Source organism: Sus scrofa, chromosome 7, assembly GCF_000003025.6.
Source record: "Sus scrofa isolate TJ Tabasco breed Duroc chromosome 7, Sscrofa11.1, whole genome shotgun sequence".
In the NCBI taxonomy this organism is placed as follows: domain Eukaryota; kingdom Metazoa; phylum Chordata; class Mammalia; order Artiodactyla; family Suidae; genus Sus; species Sus scrofa.
Genome location: NC_010449.5, coordinates 51,001,757 through 51,020,465, shown reverse-complemented (window position 1 = coordinate 51,020,465; position 18,709 = coordinate 51,001,757). Strand labels below are relative to the sequence as shown.

General features: G+C 42.4%; 1 protein-coding gene across 2 annotated transcripts in view; it reads left to right on the top strand.

The window, feature by feature from the left end:
- The window catches only part of ADAMTSL3 (ADAMTS like 3), a 357,500-nt gene extending 343,390 nt beyond the window's left edge, over window positions 1–14,110 (top strand). Inside the window, exons 27-29 of one of the 2 annotated variants that reach the window (XM_021098873.1) lie at window positions 4,363–4,463; window positions 10,860–11,074; window positions 12,011–14,110. In XM_021098873.1, coding sequence (XP_020954532.1) covers window positions 4,363–4,463; window positions 10,860–11,074; window positions 12,011–12,135 — 441 coding nt within the window. In that variant the 3' untranslated portion in view covers window positions 12,136–14,110. Of the gene's footprint in view, window positions 1–4,362; window positions 4,464–10,859; window positions 11,092–12,010 lie in introns of both variants that reach the window. The other variant, XM_021098874.1, reaches the window with a different exon arrangement.

Below are 18,709 nucleotides of genomic sequence, written 5' to 3'. Positions count from 1 at the left end.
AGTTAGGGTTCCCCAGGGGAAACAGGTCCAACAGGACCTTTCTCTCTCTCTCTCATATATATATCTTATATATACACACATACAAATACACGTACATGTATATACACACACTCACACAATTATGGAGGTTGACAAGTCCCAAGAGCTGCAGGGTGAGTCAGGAAGCTGGAGATCCAAGAGAGCTGATGATGGTGTTCTCACCCAAAGGCTTGGAGATTCCAGACCCAGGAAGAACCAGTGTTTCAATTCAAAGTCCAAAGGCAGGAAAAAGCCAGTGTCCCAGCTCAAAAATATCATCAGGCAGAAGGAATCCTTTCTTATTTGGGAGAGGGTCAGCCTTTTTGTTGTCTTCAGCCCTCAAGTGACTAGATGAGGCCCACCAGCTTAGGGAGAGCAATCTGTTTATGTAGACTACTGATTTAAATGCTAATCCAAAAACATCCTCACAGAAACACCCCACATAATGCTTGACCGAATATCTGGGCATGGCCCATTCAAGTTCACACATAAAATTTAACTGTCACAGATTCCACAGAGAAAAAATATAACACATGATTGAAACCCATAACAGAAAAGTTGGATAAATAAAGGTACTCTCAGTGCTGTAAGAGAAACTGAAAAAAACCTGAAACATGGAAGGTAATGGCAATTCAGATTATAATAGATTTTTTTTTTTGGAACTTAAGATAATTTTCACATTCATATGGGAGAATGGATGAGGACAAAAAATTTTCAGAAAAACACATTATTAGAGGAATAGAAAGACATTCTTTATCTGATGTCAAAGCATGCTGCCAAGCTGTTGCAAAATAGTGTGTCATTAGTGCAGGAATAGACGTGAATCATGGAGTGTATTTAGAGTACAGAAACGGATCCATGGTAATGAGTTTAAAGTTCAAAGGCAGTTAATCATGGGGGGGATTATGGTTTTAAAAAATAAATAGTATAAAACTACCAAAGGTTTTTAAGGAAATAAGGAGTATCTAAGTCGATAGACATCCTATATTTATGGATCGAAAGACTTAATGTTATTAAGATGACAACACTCTCCAAACTGATCTGTGTATTCAACACAGTCCCTATCAAAATCCTAGCTTCAAGAGTTCCTGTGGTGGCTCAGTGGTAACAAACCCAACTCGCATCCATGAGGATTTGTGTTTGAGCCCTGGCCTTGCTCAGTCGCTTAAGGATCCTGAGTTGCTGTGAGTTGTGGTGTAGGTCACAGATGCACCTTGGATCTGGTGTTGCTGTGGCTGTGGGATGTTAGGCCAGCAGCTGCAGGTCTAATTTGACACCCAGCCTGGGATCATTCATATGCTGTGGGTGCAGCTCTAAAAAGACAAAAAAAAGAAAGAAAGAAAGAAAGAAAGAAAGAAAGAAAGAAAGAAAGAAAGAAAGAAAGAAAGAAAGAAAGAAAGAAAGAAAGAAAGAAAGAAAGAAAGAAAGAAAGAAAGAAAGAAAGAAAGAAAGAAAGAAAGAAAGAAAGAAAGAAAGAAAGAAAGAAAGAAAGAAAGAAAGAAAGAAAGAAAGAAAGAAAGAAAGAAAGAAAGAAAGAAAGAAAGAAAGAAAGAAAGAGAAAGAAAGAAAGAAAGAAAGAAAGAAAGAAAGAAAGAAAGAAAGAAAGAAAGAAAGAAAGAAAAGAAAAGAAAAATCCCAGCTTCTTAGCAGAAATTGGCAAGCTGATCAGAAAATTCATAGGAAATATAAAGGACTCAGAACAGTCTAAACAATCCTTAAAAAGAGCAAAGTTACAAAGTTGGAAGGTTCAGACTTCTCAATTTCAGATTTAATACAAACTGTAATAATCTGATAGCATGGTACTCGCATAGAATAGACATATAGATTGATGAAATGGAATGGAAAGTCCAGAGGTAAACCCATTTATCTGTGTCAGCTGATTTTCTACAAGGGTGACAAAACCATTCAATGGGGAAAGAATAATCTTGTCAACAAATGGTTCTGGACAACTGGATAGTCACAGACAAAAGAACGAACTTGGACCCCTAGCTTATAGCAGATACAAAAATGAATTAACTCAAAATTTATAAAAGGCCTAAATTTAAGAACTAAAACGATAAAGCTCTTAGAAGAACATGTAGCCATAAACATTCAAGCTTTGGATGAGGAAATGTTTCTTAGCTACAACACTAGACAAACAAACAAAAAGCTATAGCAACAAAAATAGATAAATTGGACTACATCAAACTTAAGAACTTTTTTGCTACAAAGGACGTGATCAAGGAAGTAAACAGACAACCCATTGAATGGGAGAAAATACTTTTAAATCATAAATATGAAGGGGAACTTGTATCAGATATGTAAAGAACATGCAAACTCAATAACAAAAATACAAATAACCTAATTAAAATATTGTCAAAGGATCTGAAGAGACTTTTCTCCGATAAAGAGATACAAATGGACAATAAGAGCAGGAAAGGGTACTTAACAGCATTATTCATTAGGGAACTGTAAGTCAAAATCACAGTGAGATGCCACCTCACACTCACTAGCATGCCCGTTATCAAAAAGAGAGATAGCAGCCAGTGCTGATAAGAACATGGAAGCTGAAACCTTAATTCATTGCTAGCAGGACTGTAACATGGTCTAGCCACTTTGGAAAACAGTCTGGCAGTTTCTAAAAAAGATCAAATGTATGGTTACCATATGACCTAGTAATTCCACTCCTAGATATATACCAAAGAGAAATGAAACATAGGCGTTCCCATTGTGGCTCAGCACTAACGAACCCAACTAGTGTCCATGAGGACACTGGTTCGATCCTTTGTCTTGCTCAGTGGGTTAAGGACACAGCATTGCCGGGCGCTGCAGTGTGGGTCACAAACAAGGCTCAGAGCCAGCGTTGCTGTGGCTGTGGTGTAGGTTGGCAGCTGCAGCTCCCATTCAACCCCTAGCCTAGGAATGTCCATATGCCATGGGCACAGCCCTAAAAAGACAAAAGGGAGAGAGAGAAATGAAACATAGGTTCCCACAAAAACCTGTACATGAATGTTTATAGCAGTATTATCCATAACAACCAAAACGTGGGAACAAGTCACATCATAACTCTTAATAACCAAAAGGTGGGATAACTGATGAATAGAAAAATATGGTATGTTCGTACAATAGAATAGTATCTGGCCATTAAAAAGAATGAGGTGCTAATATGTATGACAGTGTGGATGAAACTTAAATATATTATGATAAGTGATGGAAGACAGATACAACAGACCACATATTGCATGATTCCATGTATTTGCAGTGTCTACAATAAGCAAATCTCTAGGGACGAAGGTAGATTAACGGTTGCCTGGACCTGGGGGAAAAGCAGTGGCAGGAACTGGGAGTAACTGGCAAAAGGGTTTCTTTGGGGATGGTGACAATTTCTAAACTTGTTTGGGGTGATGGTTGCCCAATTCTAAAAGCCATTAAATTGTATATAAAACAGTGACTCGTAGGGTATGTGAATTATATATCAATAACATTGTTAGGAAAAAAAAATTGTCTGAGGGAAATTGGTTAACTAATGGAAGAAAAATAGGTGAAATTAGAACCCAAACTCATAGCATCCACCAAAATAAATTCTGAGTGATTGAACTGCTTGATATGAAAGTAATTGAACTGAAATAGAATTATCATGGTGGGAAATACTCTTTCAAGCATAAAACGAATTACAAGGGAAAATTGGTAGGTGTTACAAATACATGCCTTATTTTTTTCTTTTTAGGGCCACACCCACGGCATATGGAAGTTTCCAGGCTAGGGGGTCGAATCAGAGCTGCAGCTGCCACCTACACCACAGCCACAGTCACACCAGATCAGAGCTGCATCTGCGACCTACACCACAGCTCACGACAACGTCAGATCCTTAACCCACTGAGCGAGACTGAGGATCCAATCCACATCCTCCTGGATACTAGTCCGGTTCATTACTGCTATGCCATAATGGGAACTTCCCATTATGAGTACATAAAAATTAAAGAACTACATGTCAAAATTTTTTTTCTGTAATTGAACTCACCCCAACACACAAGCTTCCAGTTCTGCTCAGAGCAGGAAAACCCAGACTTGACTGTGGCTTGATTTTAAGCATGGTCCTTTCTGAACCTAAGCCTGATGGCTTACAGTCAGCCCTGTTCTTCCCCCTCCTCAGAGATGGTCCAAGTTCCTGGGGAGAAGGAGGAAAGGACACCAGGTATCTTGCTGGTTCTGAGGGGGCTGTCTGGTCCCCAGGGCCAGGCTTCCATCCTCCCTGATTTGCCTCGGGAGAGCAGATCCCCCCACAACTAGTCTTGGGTGATCCCGCCACAGCACATGGTTTTGAGCTCATGAAGTTGTTTAAACTGTGTTGTGCTTTTGTTCCAGTGTCCTGGACGTTGCCTGGGTCATGCTGTGAGGATGCAGCAGCCTCATGTGATTTGTCAACTTCACAACAGTTCTGACTCTGACTGCGATGACAGAAGGAGGTACCGACCCCACCCTAGGGCAGCACCCAGCCCACCTCGGTCAGTGGGGATGACCCCCCAAAATGGAGTCATTGCTCCTGTATAGCAGCTCTCAACATGGACAAGTCCTACTAGATTATGACTTTTTTTTTTTTTTTTGTATTTTTAGGGCTGCACCCTCAGCATATGGAGGTTCCCAGGCTAAGGGTTGAATCAGAACTGCAGCTGCCGGCCTCCACCACAGCCACAGCAACTCAGGATCCAAGCTGTGTCTGTGACCTACACCACAGCTTATGTCAATATTGGATCCTTAACCCACTGAGCGAGGCCAGGGATCAAACCTGTGTCCTCATGGATGCTAGTAAGATTCATTTCTGCTGAGCCATGACAGGAACTCCAATTATGACTTCTTATAGTGCCACTCTCAATAGTCTATGTCATACTGATGCATTAATTACTATGTAATAATTACAAATTATTTGGGTATTAAACATATAGAGACACCCCGAAGAGAAAAAAAAAGTAGCATTGAGAATAGACAGATTTTTTTTTCCTTTATATACAAAGTTGGTGAAACCAAATGATACCTCCTTGAGGATTACAGATTAAATCTTTTAGTGTTCTCACTACTTTGTTCCTCTGTTTAGAAACTGGTTGGTTGGGATAGTGGCACAGTGGTTTAGCAGAGAATAAAGGAAACTTTTATTTCTGAAAGGGCTTACACAGGAAAACAGTTGTTTTCTCTTATGTCAGAGTTTGACCTGGTTGATGGTTTAGGGGTAAAGGAGCTTTGTTCCCTGAGATCACCCAGAGACCCAGACCCCTTCTGTCTGGGGACTTTGCCATCCCAGAGAAAGGTGCCCCAGCCTTAGAGGAAGTGAGAAGAGAGCAAAGAGGGCACACTACTGGGAAACCTCGAGTTCTGCCTCCCTCTTTTTGTGTAACCTTGAACTACCCAACCTCCTAGTCTGCAGAACGGGGTATTACCGCCCATATGAAATTTTGATGGGGAAGTTTTGATGAGCTGGCTAAATGTGAAGCACCTAAGCAGCCTGGGTCCTAGAAAATGCTCCATGTGTGGCTTTTCCTTCCTCCTCCACATCCTAAGTCTTGCTGGAGAGAATGAGATGATGCTAACAATTGGCTCAGTTTCCATTGTGAGTCTTCAGGAAGGTTTGGCAGTGTCGTGTCAGCTGTATTTCCTATTCCCAACACAATTCAAGCCAGAACCAATTCTCCTTGAATGGAAAATGTTTAAAACAGCTGCTGTTATTCTCAATAGACAACGTAGTTTCCAACTTTGCCTAGAAGATAGAGCCCACACACAGATTGATACGTATCATCCCAGATGTTTTACTTTGCACTCTCAAAGATACATTTGCAATACAAACACATACATGGATTGAGCTTTTCTTATAACACACCAGACATATTTTCCTGAAAATTTTTTTTCTACTTATCAATACATTATAGCTTCTCCCTGCCCCAACCTGAGTACATAGGAGTCAGTTTCTTCTTTTGAATTGTTCTTGTTTAATATTACCTCATTCCATTGTTGATGGACATTTTATTGTTTCCAGTGCTTTGCTCTTACAAATAAATGCTGCAGTAAACATCCTAGAACATATATCTTTAGGAGCAAAGGGTAAGATTCTTATGGGATAAATTTTAGATATGGAATTGAATTGACAGGCATGCTCATTTGGAGGCTACTAAATTACCATCAAAATGTTTATACCAACAGTATATATTTTCATCACCATTATATAGGTTTTCAGTCTTTCAAAAACTTTGCCAATCTGATGAATGAAAGTTAATTTATTGTAGTTTGTACTTTTCTAGTTACCTTTTATGGTACGCTCTCTCTCTTTTTTTAGGGGGTGGTGGTGGTGGTGTTCTTCTTAGTATTCTTCTCTAACCAATCCCCCTTTTCCCATCTTTACCACCATCACCCTTGGCCAAGCCATCCAGCTCTTCTTCCTTTATCCATCCTTTCCTCTTTCCAACCCAGTCTCCATACTGCGCCAGAGTAATCATTTCTAAAATGCAAATCTGCTTTATACCATCACCCCCCAGCTCCTTGCTGGATTAACATCACTCTAGGCTCTTAGGGGAAAGTTTGACCAAAATCCACAATGTGGCCTATAAAATGTTGCAAAGTCAAGTCCCACCTCCTTCACAGTCTCATCCAAGACCTCACTCTCTCTCACTCTTTGTGTTCCAGCCACACTGTCCTTCTTTCAGTCTTGCAATTTCCAACCCAAAGTATCAAGAACAAGAAGACAAAAGGCATGGGAGGATGGATCAGCAGGTCTACTATCCAATTAAGTGGGGCTTTAGATAAAGTGATATGGAAATGAACTGAAACAATAAACATTTTTAAAAGAAGTAATAGAAGAAAAATTCCTAGACCCGGAGGGGGAAAAAAAGAGTCAAGTTGCCTTTCACTTTCTCTATTATTTCTGCTTCCTCCAGGGTTGGCTGTTCAGCTTTTATCCTGGTGCTTCTCTTTCCTGCTGTTAGTTTCCTCCAGATTATCTGTTGCTCTATGGATGAAGGACTGAGTTAGTTTTGAGAGCTACTGTGGGCTTCTTTTGCAGTTTTCTGGCCTCGTTCCCCCCCCCCCGCCCCCAATAGACTCTTCTGCTGACTGGGCATGCTTCCTGTGGGCTTGATGAAGGTAGGTGAAGCTTTAGATCTCATTTTATAACACATGGAGAGGGAGCAATGGGCAGGCTGGAGACCCGCATTTGCCAGAGTAGGGCCTCAATAAATATTAGAGGGTGTTTTGTAGAGGGTAACATTATTAGTGGCCATAGGTAATGGATGAGTGGGAAGCAGGCTAACTACTAGCCTTTTCTCTTGGCTCCAGGAAGAGTCTGGGAGATGTGGCTTCCATTGGAAAAAAAGTTACAGAGGGAGTGAGAATTATCAGGGTAGAGTTATCCTGCATTATGGCAAGAGAACAACATGGGGCCTAAGGAAATGCTTGAGAATCCAGAGCATTTGTTCTCCAAAGCAGTAATTCCTAACCTCAGCCAGAATTACCTGGGAAGTTTCTTTACAATAAAGATTCTTTGGCTTCAACTCCACCTTAATGAATCCCCATCTTTGGGAGGGAACCTGGCAAACTACGTCTTTTTAAAGCTGCCCACATACTTCTGATAATGAGCCAGCCTTGGAATCCACTGCCCTGCAGAATCAGTAGTTCCATCTGGCTGATGATGAATATGGTTATTTGAGGTAGGAACAGAGCTGGACTGAATAGGAACAAGGAACTGAGAAAGACTAGTAGAAACAGGGTTTCTTTATGATTTCTGCTGCCACTTCTGCTTTTATGTTTTGCAGAGAAAAATACATGAGCCCCAATTGTGTGCCCAGTGTTGGTACCCAGGTGGTGTCCCCCTAGCTCAGCATCCCCATTCCCAGTCTTGTCCCTAGCCAGAAGGAAGAGATGCTCTCTCCTGGACCAACCTTGCCTTCTCTTCCTGGGAAGAGAAAGACCAGCCTCTTGGACTTCAGCGTCTGTCTTGGTCTTAGTCCCTGTGCTCCTCCCATCTTTTATATGTAGGAAACTAAGTAGTTTTTTCTGACATCTCACCGGCCCTGTCTTCTATCAAAGCAGAAATGTAGCTATATTAATTGAGGTCCTTTGGGCTGGAAACTACAAAGCTCAACTTGGAATGATTTATACAAAGAGGATGGGTGATTTCTTATTAAGATAAGACCACAACTTTTGCATACAACAATTTGGTATATTTCAAAGTGTATGCTATGACTATTCTTTGAATATTCAGCTTTTTTCAGTAGAAAAGCTGATCTCTGCATAGGGGATGACTCAGTCTCTTCCCTGTTGAACTCAAATTTTGGCCCATAAGATTCATACCCACTGGGGGAAACAACAACAACAACAACAAAACCCCTACAGTTAGGAGAACATTCATATCCCTCTTTCTCTGATAAATCTCATGAGCAGTTTGGTGCAACACTATTGCTTAAGTAAACCCTTTGATGGAGTCTCCCCCTACTGGTTAATCAAAGTATTGCTTCCAACTGTTTGTAATACTCTTAGGGAAGTTCAGGTGATCACAATTTTCTCTGTCTTATTACATTTCCAGTGGTGTTTCAACACTCTTTAGATTATGTACCCTAATAAGAAGACTTATTAAATGTCAAAATGTCAGGATGTCTCAAGAATCCAAAGGGAGAATACCGTGAGACCTCAGGAAAGAGGATAACCAAGAAATGAGAAGTCATGGGGATTATTTCTCCTTTTCTCTTTGCAGCTCTATCTCTGCTACATTCTATGTTCTTTCTGAATTTATTTTTTTTATTCTTCTTTGGCTTGTGTGGCAGAGTGTGGCCACCACTATTCCAGCCTTCAGGTTGATATGTCATGTTCCAGCAACTTCCAAATTCCTGGGAGAAAGACAATGACTGAAGTAGCTCAGGTTAGGGCTCTCTTCCAGTCATCTTGAGGGTAAAGAGACATTCTCGTGTACTATAAATGCATCTTCCAGAAGTCCTGACCTAGAGAACAAGGGCACATACCCCAGAGTGGGCCTGCTAAGGCGGTTCAACCTCCAGGGTAAATTTTCAGAAGTCAGAGGGCAGTCATGTGAAAAGATCCTGGACATCAGGAAAATGCAAGTCAAAACCTCAGAGATGTCACCTCACATCTGTTGGAATGTCTCTTGTCAAAAAGACAACAAGTAATAAATCTTGATAAGGCTGTGGAGAAAAGCAAACCCTTGTACACTATTGGCAGGAGTGTAAATTGGTGCAGCCACTGTGCAAAATAGTATGGAGAGTCCTCAAAATTTGAAAATAGAACTGCCATATGATTCAGCCATTCTACTCCTAGATGTATATCTGAACAAACTAGTTCGGAAAGGTACATGCATCCCAATGTTCATAGCAGCATTATATGCAATAGCTAAGATAGGGAAGCATCCTAAGTGGCCATCAACAGATGAATGAGTAAAGAAGATGTGACAAATCTGCACAAGTGAATATTCGCCCTAAAAAGTGCAGTTTTGCCACTTGCAACAACATGGATAGACCCAGAGTGTATAATACTTCGTGAAGTGAGTCAGACAAAGAAAGACAAATACTGTATGTTTTCAGTTATATGTGGAATTTAAAAGACAAAATGAATATGACACAGAAACAGATTTATAGATACAGAAAACAAACTAGTGGTTGGTGGGGAAAGAAGTTGGGGAGGGGAAGGATGGGGGAGGATATAAAGAGGTGTCAACTAAAAGATATAAAATAAGTAACAAGGATATAAGGTACAGCACAAGGAATATAGGCAACATTTTATAATAACCTTAAATGGACTGTGATCTATAAAAATATTGAATCATTATGGTGTATACCTGAAACTAATAGAATAGTGTAAATCCACTCTACCTCAAAAAAACAATTAAGTCCCTATGGTACAGGGTAGTTATGAGGATTAAATGAGACCATCTATGTAAAATATTTGAAAAATTCTCTGGCACATGGCTGTCCAATAAATATACACAAACAGTGGAGCCTTTCTGACAACGACAAAACAGAGGATGTTAACTTTCTGTTCTGTTTTAAAAGGTAAGGCAGCCAGCGATAACTCCCTCTTCCCAAAAGGTCTTTGTTAGCTCCGACTATGAGTCATAGTCTGACCTGAATGTAAAAACAGAGAACTTCGCATAGTGGGCAAAGGTTGCTCACAGGCAGATTTATAGTCGGACCAGAATGTGTTTGGAGGGCTTATACACACAGAACTTAAAAGTTTGCTAACAAGTGCGTCATTCTTCTCCTCCCTTGCCTAAGCCACCTGCTCTAGCGCACCAGGAAAGCGTATCTTCAGAGGTGTGTGCCTAGACTTGGTATTGGAGGCATGTGGAAACACCTGGCTTGCTTGCCTTTCTTTATTTTATTTTATTTATTTTATTTTATTTATTTTATTTTATTTTATTTTATTTTATTTTATTTTATTTTATTTTATTTTAGGGCTGCACCTACAGCATAAGGAGGTTCCCAGGCTAGGGGTTGAATCGGGGCTATAGCTGCTGGTCTAGACCACAGCCACAGTAACTCGGGAGCCACGCTGCATCTGGGACCTACACCACAGCTCATGGCAACGCCAGCTCCTTAATCCACTGCATGAGGCCAGGGATCAAACCTGTCTCCTCAGGGATGCTCGTCAGCCACAGCGGGAACTCCTGCTTGCCTTTCTTAACATCGTGATTCCTCCACCACTTCGCTTAGCCAGGAGCAGTGCAGATCAGCTTCCCATTGAATAAGGTCCTATGTCAGACTGCTAATGTATTTTGAAAATAGAGTATGGTAAAAGGCTTGATCCCAGCGAGAAGGAACACGATACTCCCATTTTCCAGTTTGTGTGTGTGTGTGTGTGTGTTTTCACTTCAGACCCAGCTTGAAGAGGAACTGCTCATCGGAGGCTTGTGACACATGTTGGTACACAGGCCCCTGGAGGCCCTGCACGGCGGCCTGCGGCCGGGGCTTCCAGTCTCGGAAAGTCGACTGTGTCCACACCAGGAGCTGCAAACCAGTGGCTGAGAGACGCTGTGTGTCCAGAAGGAAACCCACTTCCTGGCGGCACTGCCTGGGGCCTTCCTGTGATAGTACGTACCCGTCTCAGGTATCACAACCACCCCCGAAGCCTGGTCCAAACAAGACCTCCTTGTCAGGGTCATGTCTGCTCGGGCCACGCTGAATGGGTGGGGGGCCTTGGGACATAAGGAGACTGGCTGCTTTGATATGGGTGCAACTGGGGGTCCTTTGGAGAAAAAAACAGTTGCCTTAGTAGGGTGGTCAGGACCTTCTAATAAGCCCTGCTAGCTTCTCCAGCAGACTCCTTTTTGCCTGAAGTCTCCTCTGCCAAGAGGGTGATTCATTCCTCCATGGAGGAGATTGGACAAGTGTGCAAATGACCTGAAGTTATATGTGAAATGCAGTCAGATACGTATTTTTCTAGGGAGCAGGTCCAAAGCTTTGAGAAGTGTTCTCAGGGCTCCATGCATCTCTGAAAGCTAAGCAGTGGCTGCTGCAGGCACTGGGGGAGCAGGTGGCCTGAGGGGCCCTGGGGTCCCCAGAGGGCAGTGAGAAGCCTCTTGGCCAAGCTAAGAGGTAAGTCTAGGGCAGTTCTGACACCCATGCAAATCAGTGGCCCTAACCCAAGCCCAAGCCTAGTTTCTTTATTTTACCCTGTGACTTCAGTTTCTGCTTGCTTTGTTTTTTAGGGCCGCTCCGTGGCATATGGAGGTTCCCAGGCTAGGGGTCGGATCAGAGCTGCAGTTGCCAGCCTACGCCACAGCCACAGCAATGCAGGAGTTGAGCCACGTCTGTGACTTACACCACAGCTCATGGCAACGCAGGATCCCCGACCCACTAAGCAAGGCCAGGAATCAAACCCTAGTCCTCATGGATCCTAGTCTGGTTCATTAATTGCTGATCCATTAAAGGAACTCCCTTTAATGACATCAATTTTTTTTTTAACTAGGTCTTTAAAGAGCTGTGTGTTAAATGGAATTTTTTTTTTTTTTTTTTTTTTTTTGCAGGAGACTGCACAGACACAACTCACTACTGTACGTTTGTAAAGCATCTTCATTTGTGTTCACTAGACCTCTACAAACAAAGGTGCTGCCAGTCGTGTCAGGAAGGACAAAACTTTGGGGGTTCGTAATGCTGCTGTGAAGATAAAACAAAAATGTAAAAGCTCTCTTCCCCATGTAGCTGGCTCCAAGACATGTCTTTCTTTAAGAAACTCTAGACTCTACAGTCAAACAGGGGTCGACACCAGATCGACACTGATAAAATTTGATATTGCCATTTCCCCGTGGCGAGTTTTTAATTCCAACTCTCTTCAATGATCTGCCCGAGGACTAACACCAACTGCCACAGCAGGCACGCCGCCGCACGTGGGACCTCGCCGTGTGCTTCTCATCAGGAAGTCACCAAGATCACCGGTGCGTGGTCACAAGCTGCCTCTTCCTGTGATTTGTCCTCTAATCTAGAGCGGGACATCCTGAAGACTTGGGAAACACAGCAACGGATGGCCTCTCTTCTCAGTTTTAGGGTTTCAACAGGTTTATAAGGCATTTGCATTTTAGAAGCTCTGGCCAGTAGTTGTTAAGATTTGGCGCTAATGGCATTTAAAAGAGACAATTCCCTTGTTCAGGCTCAGAACCCTGGCTGATCCAGGGATTCTGGGGCAATGGCATCTTGGCCTTGCTCTTCGAGAACCCATGGAAGAAAAGCAGAGTAAACGTTGCTGCCATTTTCACAACTACGGAAATCTCGCTGTGACCAAATGATGCATCTTGGAAATCAAAGGAGAGGGAAAGTTAAACCTTTTCTACTGATTTTGAAGTATATTCAAAGCTTTCTTTTAAGAGCTGTGAATGAAACTTTTTTCTAAGCACTATTCTCTTGCACACAAACAGAAAATCAAAGCCTTATTAGACCTAATTTATGCATAAAATAGTATTCCTAAGGATTTTTATTTTGGGGAAATTATAAGAAAGTCATCTAACTATGAAACATGAGAGTTGAAAAGAATTGTTTATAGTAAATCATTGTTTTAATCTGAACTGATTTTGTCAGTAACCCCAAAGCAAATTAGGGTTAGGCTGGAAGGGACAGTTGGGACGAGGGGTTAGAGTTAGGATTTGGTGAAGAAGTTTAGGGTTCATTTTAGATTTAGGATTGGGTTAGGTGAGGATGGAAGATAAGTTGGGGTGAAGGCTGGAGTTGGCTTTAAGGATCAGGGTGAGGACCAGAGTTGGTTTGGGTTTGGAAAGGGCCAATGCTGGGGTGTTGGCCGTGGTGTCAGGGTGGAGGTTAAGTTTGGAGTGAATGTGGCTGCGGAAGGATTTTAGGACTCGCCTGAAATCGTAAGTTCTAAAGCTGATAGGGCTAGGGGGCTCTTTCCTCACTTTCCACCATGTATGGCTTTGGATGGCATGCAACCCCAAATAAATGGTCATCCTTCTTTGTCCTGTGTCTCAGCCACCTGTACGCATGCTGCCTATAGCCTGCTGGCAGCAGAGTCACCTGAAGCAGGTGTGCTGGATCCAGCCCCCCGGGGCCTCTCGTCAGTGAACAGGGCGTTCTGGCTTTGGGATTTGTCTGCGGACAAGCTTGCTGGGTCTCTCTGCCATATTCTGAGCACCGGCTCGCTTACTCTAACTTCAGCCTCACTGACACTGGGATGAGCACTGCTGTATGTGGAGGGTTGGTGGTTGGGACGGATGTGGGAGCGTGATGAGGACGCACCAGCCCATGAGTCATTAATCATCCATCACACTTGATTGCTGAAGGTTTTTAAATGAAAGGAGAGATCATTTGTAAAATACTCTTTGTATATATTTATTATATGACTTAAAGGTGCAATATTTTATTTTGTACAGTATGTAATAAAGACATGGGACATATATTTTTCTTGTTAACAAAATGTCTTATTAAATTGCTTCACCTTTGTATTTAAAGTGGCTGCTTTTCATTTGCTAGTGTATCTTTTGACTTGTTAGCGTTCCAATGACATCCCTGTGTACTGTATTTTACTACTGTTTCTATCACACAAGAGTTAATGTTTCTCTTTCATGATCCTGACTAGTAATTCAGAAATAAATGTACTTTGATTATTCAGTGGCATCCTCATAAATGCAGGTGACTTCTTTGCATTCTGCTTTTGGTGGCCTTGGGTGTTATTACCTGGGCTGCCACCCTGCTGGGCTCAATGCCCTGTGCTGTCCTTTGGAGTGTGGGTTACAGGATTCAGAGCAGAGCACACAGAGATCCACTCTAATTCCCTCATCCCAGTCACTGACTTCCGGTGAGTCATAGTTAAAAGAATGTCAAGGGCGGAAGGAGTGGAAAGAAGTCCCAAGTGGACACGGGTGGGTGGGATTTGGGAGAAGTAAGAGCAGGAGGAACTAATACCCTTTCATTTTTGGCTGTTGCCAGGAGTTTAGGGACGGATTTGAGATGTCAACACCTGCAGCGAGAGACTTTTTGGCAGCAGTTGGTGAGTAACCCCTTTCGACACCTTCAAACTCTCATACAGGTGATGGGTTAGAACTACCTGGGTCCACTCGTACACAGGTTTCTTTGACTAGTAGCTACGATGCTATCCAAGGTCAGTTGAACACATGGATGCAGCACTGCAGATACAGAGGAACCGAGTACACGGAGGGCCAACGAGTTATCTGCACACTTTCCACTGGGGGCAAGGTCGGGGCTCCAACCCCCACTCTGTTTGAGGGTCAACTGCATAGCATTTTGAGCTGACCGGTGAGTCTTTAGGAGTCATTCATGCTCTTGGAATTGAGATTCCCCTTCATTTGCCACGGGCCTTGGAGTTTCCAGGATCACCTGATGGCGACAAAAATCAGCCGTTTTGCAGTAACTTGTGAAATGTTAACCTCCTGAGGCTGAGCCGCACAGGAGATAAGCAGAGGATCATCTCAAATATCTCAACAGTGTAACTTCTTTCTCACCTTCCTCCCCTGCCCCCTCCTCTCCTCCTTCTCCTCCTCCTTCTTCTTCCTCTCTCCCCCCCACCCCCCCTCTCTCTTTCTCTAAGGTCTTCATAGGTTACCAGGTATAGAGAGCATTCTCAACACAGGGTGGAAACGTTACAACTTTATTTCCAACTCCGATGAATTTTTCTAGGAAATCTCCTCGATTTTTCTTGGCAGTTTGAAATATGTTGTAGTCTTTAGCCACTATGCAAGGACACTGGAAAATCCAGATTGTACGATCTAACCACTAATGTCAGGCTTGGGTCCTCTCTCATGTACAGGGTGATGAATTCCCAAATGCTCTATCTTTTGCATATCAACCTTTCGGGATTTCACCATTTTTCCACTGTCGTCCTTATTCCTGCCTGGGTTCTAATCGAGGATCCCGAATGGCATTTGGTTGCTTTGCCTCGTTAGTCTCCTCCAATCTGGGATGCTTGCTTAGTCTCTTTTGTCTTTCATGACCTTGACACTTTTATTTATTTATTTATTTATTTGTCTTTTTGCTATTTCTTGGGCCGCTCCCACGGCATATGGAGGTTCCCAGGCTAGGGGTCCAATCGGAGCTGTAGCTGCCGGCCTACGCCAGAGCCACAGCAACTCGGGATCCGAGCCGTGTCTGCAACCTTCACCACAGCTCACGGCAATGCCGGATCATTAACCCACTGAGCAAGGCCAGGGACCCAACCCGCAACCTCATGGTTCCTAGTCGGATTCGTTAACCACTGCGCCACCACAGGAGCTCCACCTTGACACTTTTGACCTTGACACTGGCTAGGGATTTTATCAGTTGGGGGTTATCTAGGGCTTTCTCAAGATTAGAATGAGATTATGCATCATTGCCCTTCTCAGTCCATACTGTCAGGGGGACAATATGTCAATATGTGCTATTACTGGAAATATTTACTTTGATCCTTGGTTAAGGTGGTTTCTGCCAAGTCTTCTCTGTAAAGTTACTGTTACTCTCTTTGCAATTAATAAATATTTATTTTAGAGGCAATGCTTTAAGACCATGTCAATACTCTGCTTCTCCTCAAAGGTGTCCTTAATTTTGGCATCCACTATGGACTCTGCCTACAACAGTGATGATGAAAATGTTCTGACCTTCTGTTTTCTGTATTCCTTCTACTTTTATTAATTGGAATGCTTTGGAAAGGAAGAGTTGTCCCTTATTCCCCATTTATTTATTTATTTTTTCACTTATTTATACCCATATGGCCTCCAGGAGATATATATTTAAGAGAGAGAGAGAGAGATGGAAATCCAATATCACTGTTTTGTTTGCTCAAAGCATTCTAGCTTTGGCCATTGGGAGGCTAAAATGTTGATTGCATATACATGAACCCCCCCCCATATACATATAGAAGGTTTTTTTTTTTTTGTATCTATGAATTCATACTGAAACTGTGGATGCTAATCCAGCACCATGGGGTCAGTGTTATAGTCTATACCTTTTTCTTACTTGTAAACTTTCTCTGACAAGAAGAAGCCTGGCTCTCATTACCTGCAACATATTTTCTAGGTTTGGCCTTTGTATACACGTGAAGTAGTTTCAGGGTAGCTAATGCATGTCTCTGTGAAAGGAAAAAGAATTACCAATTATGGTGCAAAGTTGGTATAACATTCTTTTGGTCTATTGCTTTATAGTGTCCAGGTAGAACACTCTTCCAGAGTCCCAGAAAGTTCCAGAAAGGCCATCCCTTCCTCCCCACCGTCTTCAGTGTAACTATGTAACTCACTTGCAATACAGTTACACCCATCAGTCACAGTCTGCATTCCTTCTTGGGCCCTCCCCACTCCTGGGTGATGGCTTTTGCGATTTTACTTGCAGTAGAATGGACCTGATGGTTTACAGTTCTAATAGTTTTGACAAATTTGGAGAGTTGTCTCCCACAGGGTTCTTACATAACAGTTCAGTCACCACCCCCAAATTCCTTTCTTCTGTTTCTCTGTAGTCAATCATTCCTCCACTCCCTGCCCATGGCAATTACTGATTTATTTTCTGTCCCTATAATTTTACTTTTTCCCTAATTTCGTGTGAGATCATACAGTATGTGGCCTTTGAGGACTAGCTTCTCTCACTCACCAAAACACATGTGATATATTCTTGCATGACATTGGGCGAATCATTAGTTTTTCCTTGAATTGCCTTTGTATGAATATACAATAGATGTTTATCATTTTTCCAATTAAAAGGCACCTCGGTTGTTTCCAGTTTGAGGTGATTATGAATACAATTCTATAAACATCACACACATTCACACACAGGCATTTGTGTAAAACTAAGCTTTTATTTCTCTTTGATAAAACCTAGGATTGGATTTGCTGGGTCATATGATATGTGTATGCTTTTAAGAAACTGTCGGACTTTTTGCCAAAGTGGCTCTTCTACTAATGGTAAATGTTCCAGTTGCTCCTAATCTTTGTCAGTACTTGACATTGTCATGTGTGTATGTGTGTGTGTGTGTGTGTCTGTGTCTGTGTATTTTGTAGCCATTCGGTTAGGTGTGTAGTGGTGTCTTATAGTTTTAGTCAGAACTTCCCTATTGACTAATGATGCTGTGAGGTGTGTGTGTGTGTGTGTGTGTAATGTCGCTATCCTAATATATAGTGGTATCATTGTAGTTGTGATTTGAATTTCTCTGTTGACTAATGATATTGAGTATCTTTTCACATGCTTATCTGCCATCTCTTATGGGTTGAACTGCATCCTCCCAGGCCCAAATGTCTAACTCCAAGTATATGACCTTATTTTTTTTAGTTTATTTACTTATTTGTCTTTTTGCCTTTTCTAGGACCGAACCTGCGGCATGTGGAGGTTCTCAGGCTAGGGGTCTAATCAGAGCTGTAGCCGCTGGCCTACACCACAGCCACAGCAATGCAGGATCTGACCTGTGTCTGTGACCTACACCACAGCTCACGGCAACGCCGGATCCTTAACCCACTGAGCAAGGCCAGGGATCGAACCCACAACCTCATGGCTCCTCATTCTATTTGTTAACCACTGTGCCCTGACAGGAACTCCCAAAGTTTCAGTTTATTTATTTACTTTTTTGTCTTTTAGTATATGACCTTATTTGGAAATAGGGTCTTTGTTGATGATCAAGTTAAGATGAGATCATTAGGGCAGGTGACGTTGGTGAAAGTCCTATGTCTATGAATATCAATATGACTGGTATTCTCATAACGGGGAGGCCTTTGGACACAGATGTATGCACATAGGTGAAGACGAAGGCAGAGAGCTACAAGCCAGGCAGCACCAGAGGTTGCCAGCAAAACTCCAGAAGCCAGGGGAGAGGAACAGAACAGCCCTCAAAGGAACCCACTCTGCTGACACCTTGATCTTGGACTTCTAGCCTCCACAACATTGAGATGATACATTTGTTAGGCCACCCATTTTGTGGATTTGTTACAGCAACTTTAACAAACATACTCTCCGTGTATAGCCTTTGGTGAAGTATCTGTTTAGATCTTTTACTCATTTTTCTTCTATTGTTAAGTTTTTGTGTTTTGTTTTGTTTTCATTTTCTTTTTAGGGTTCCACCTGTGACATAAGGAAGTTCTGGGGCTAGGGGTTGAATTGGAGCTGCAACTGCCAGCCTACACCACAGTCACAGCAATGCGGGATCCAAGCCACATATGTGACCTACCCCACCACTTGCGGCAACGCTGGATCCTTGACCCACTGAGTGAGGCCAGGGATCAAACCCATATCCTCATAGATACTAGTCAGGT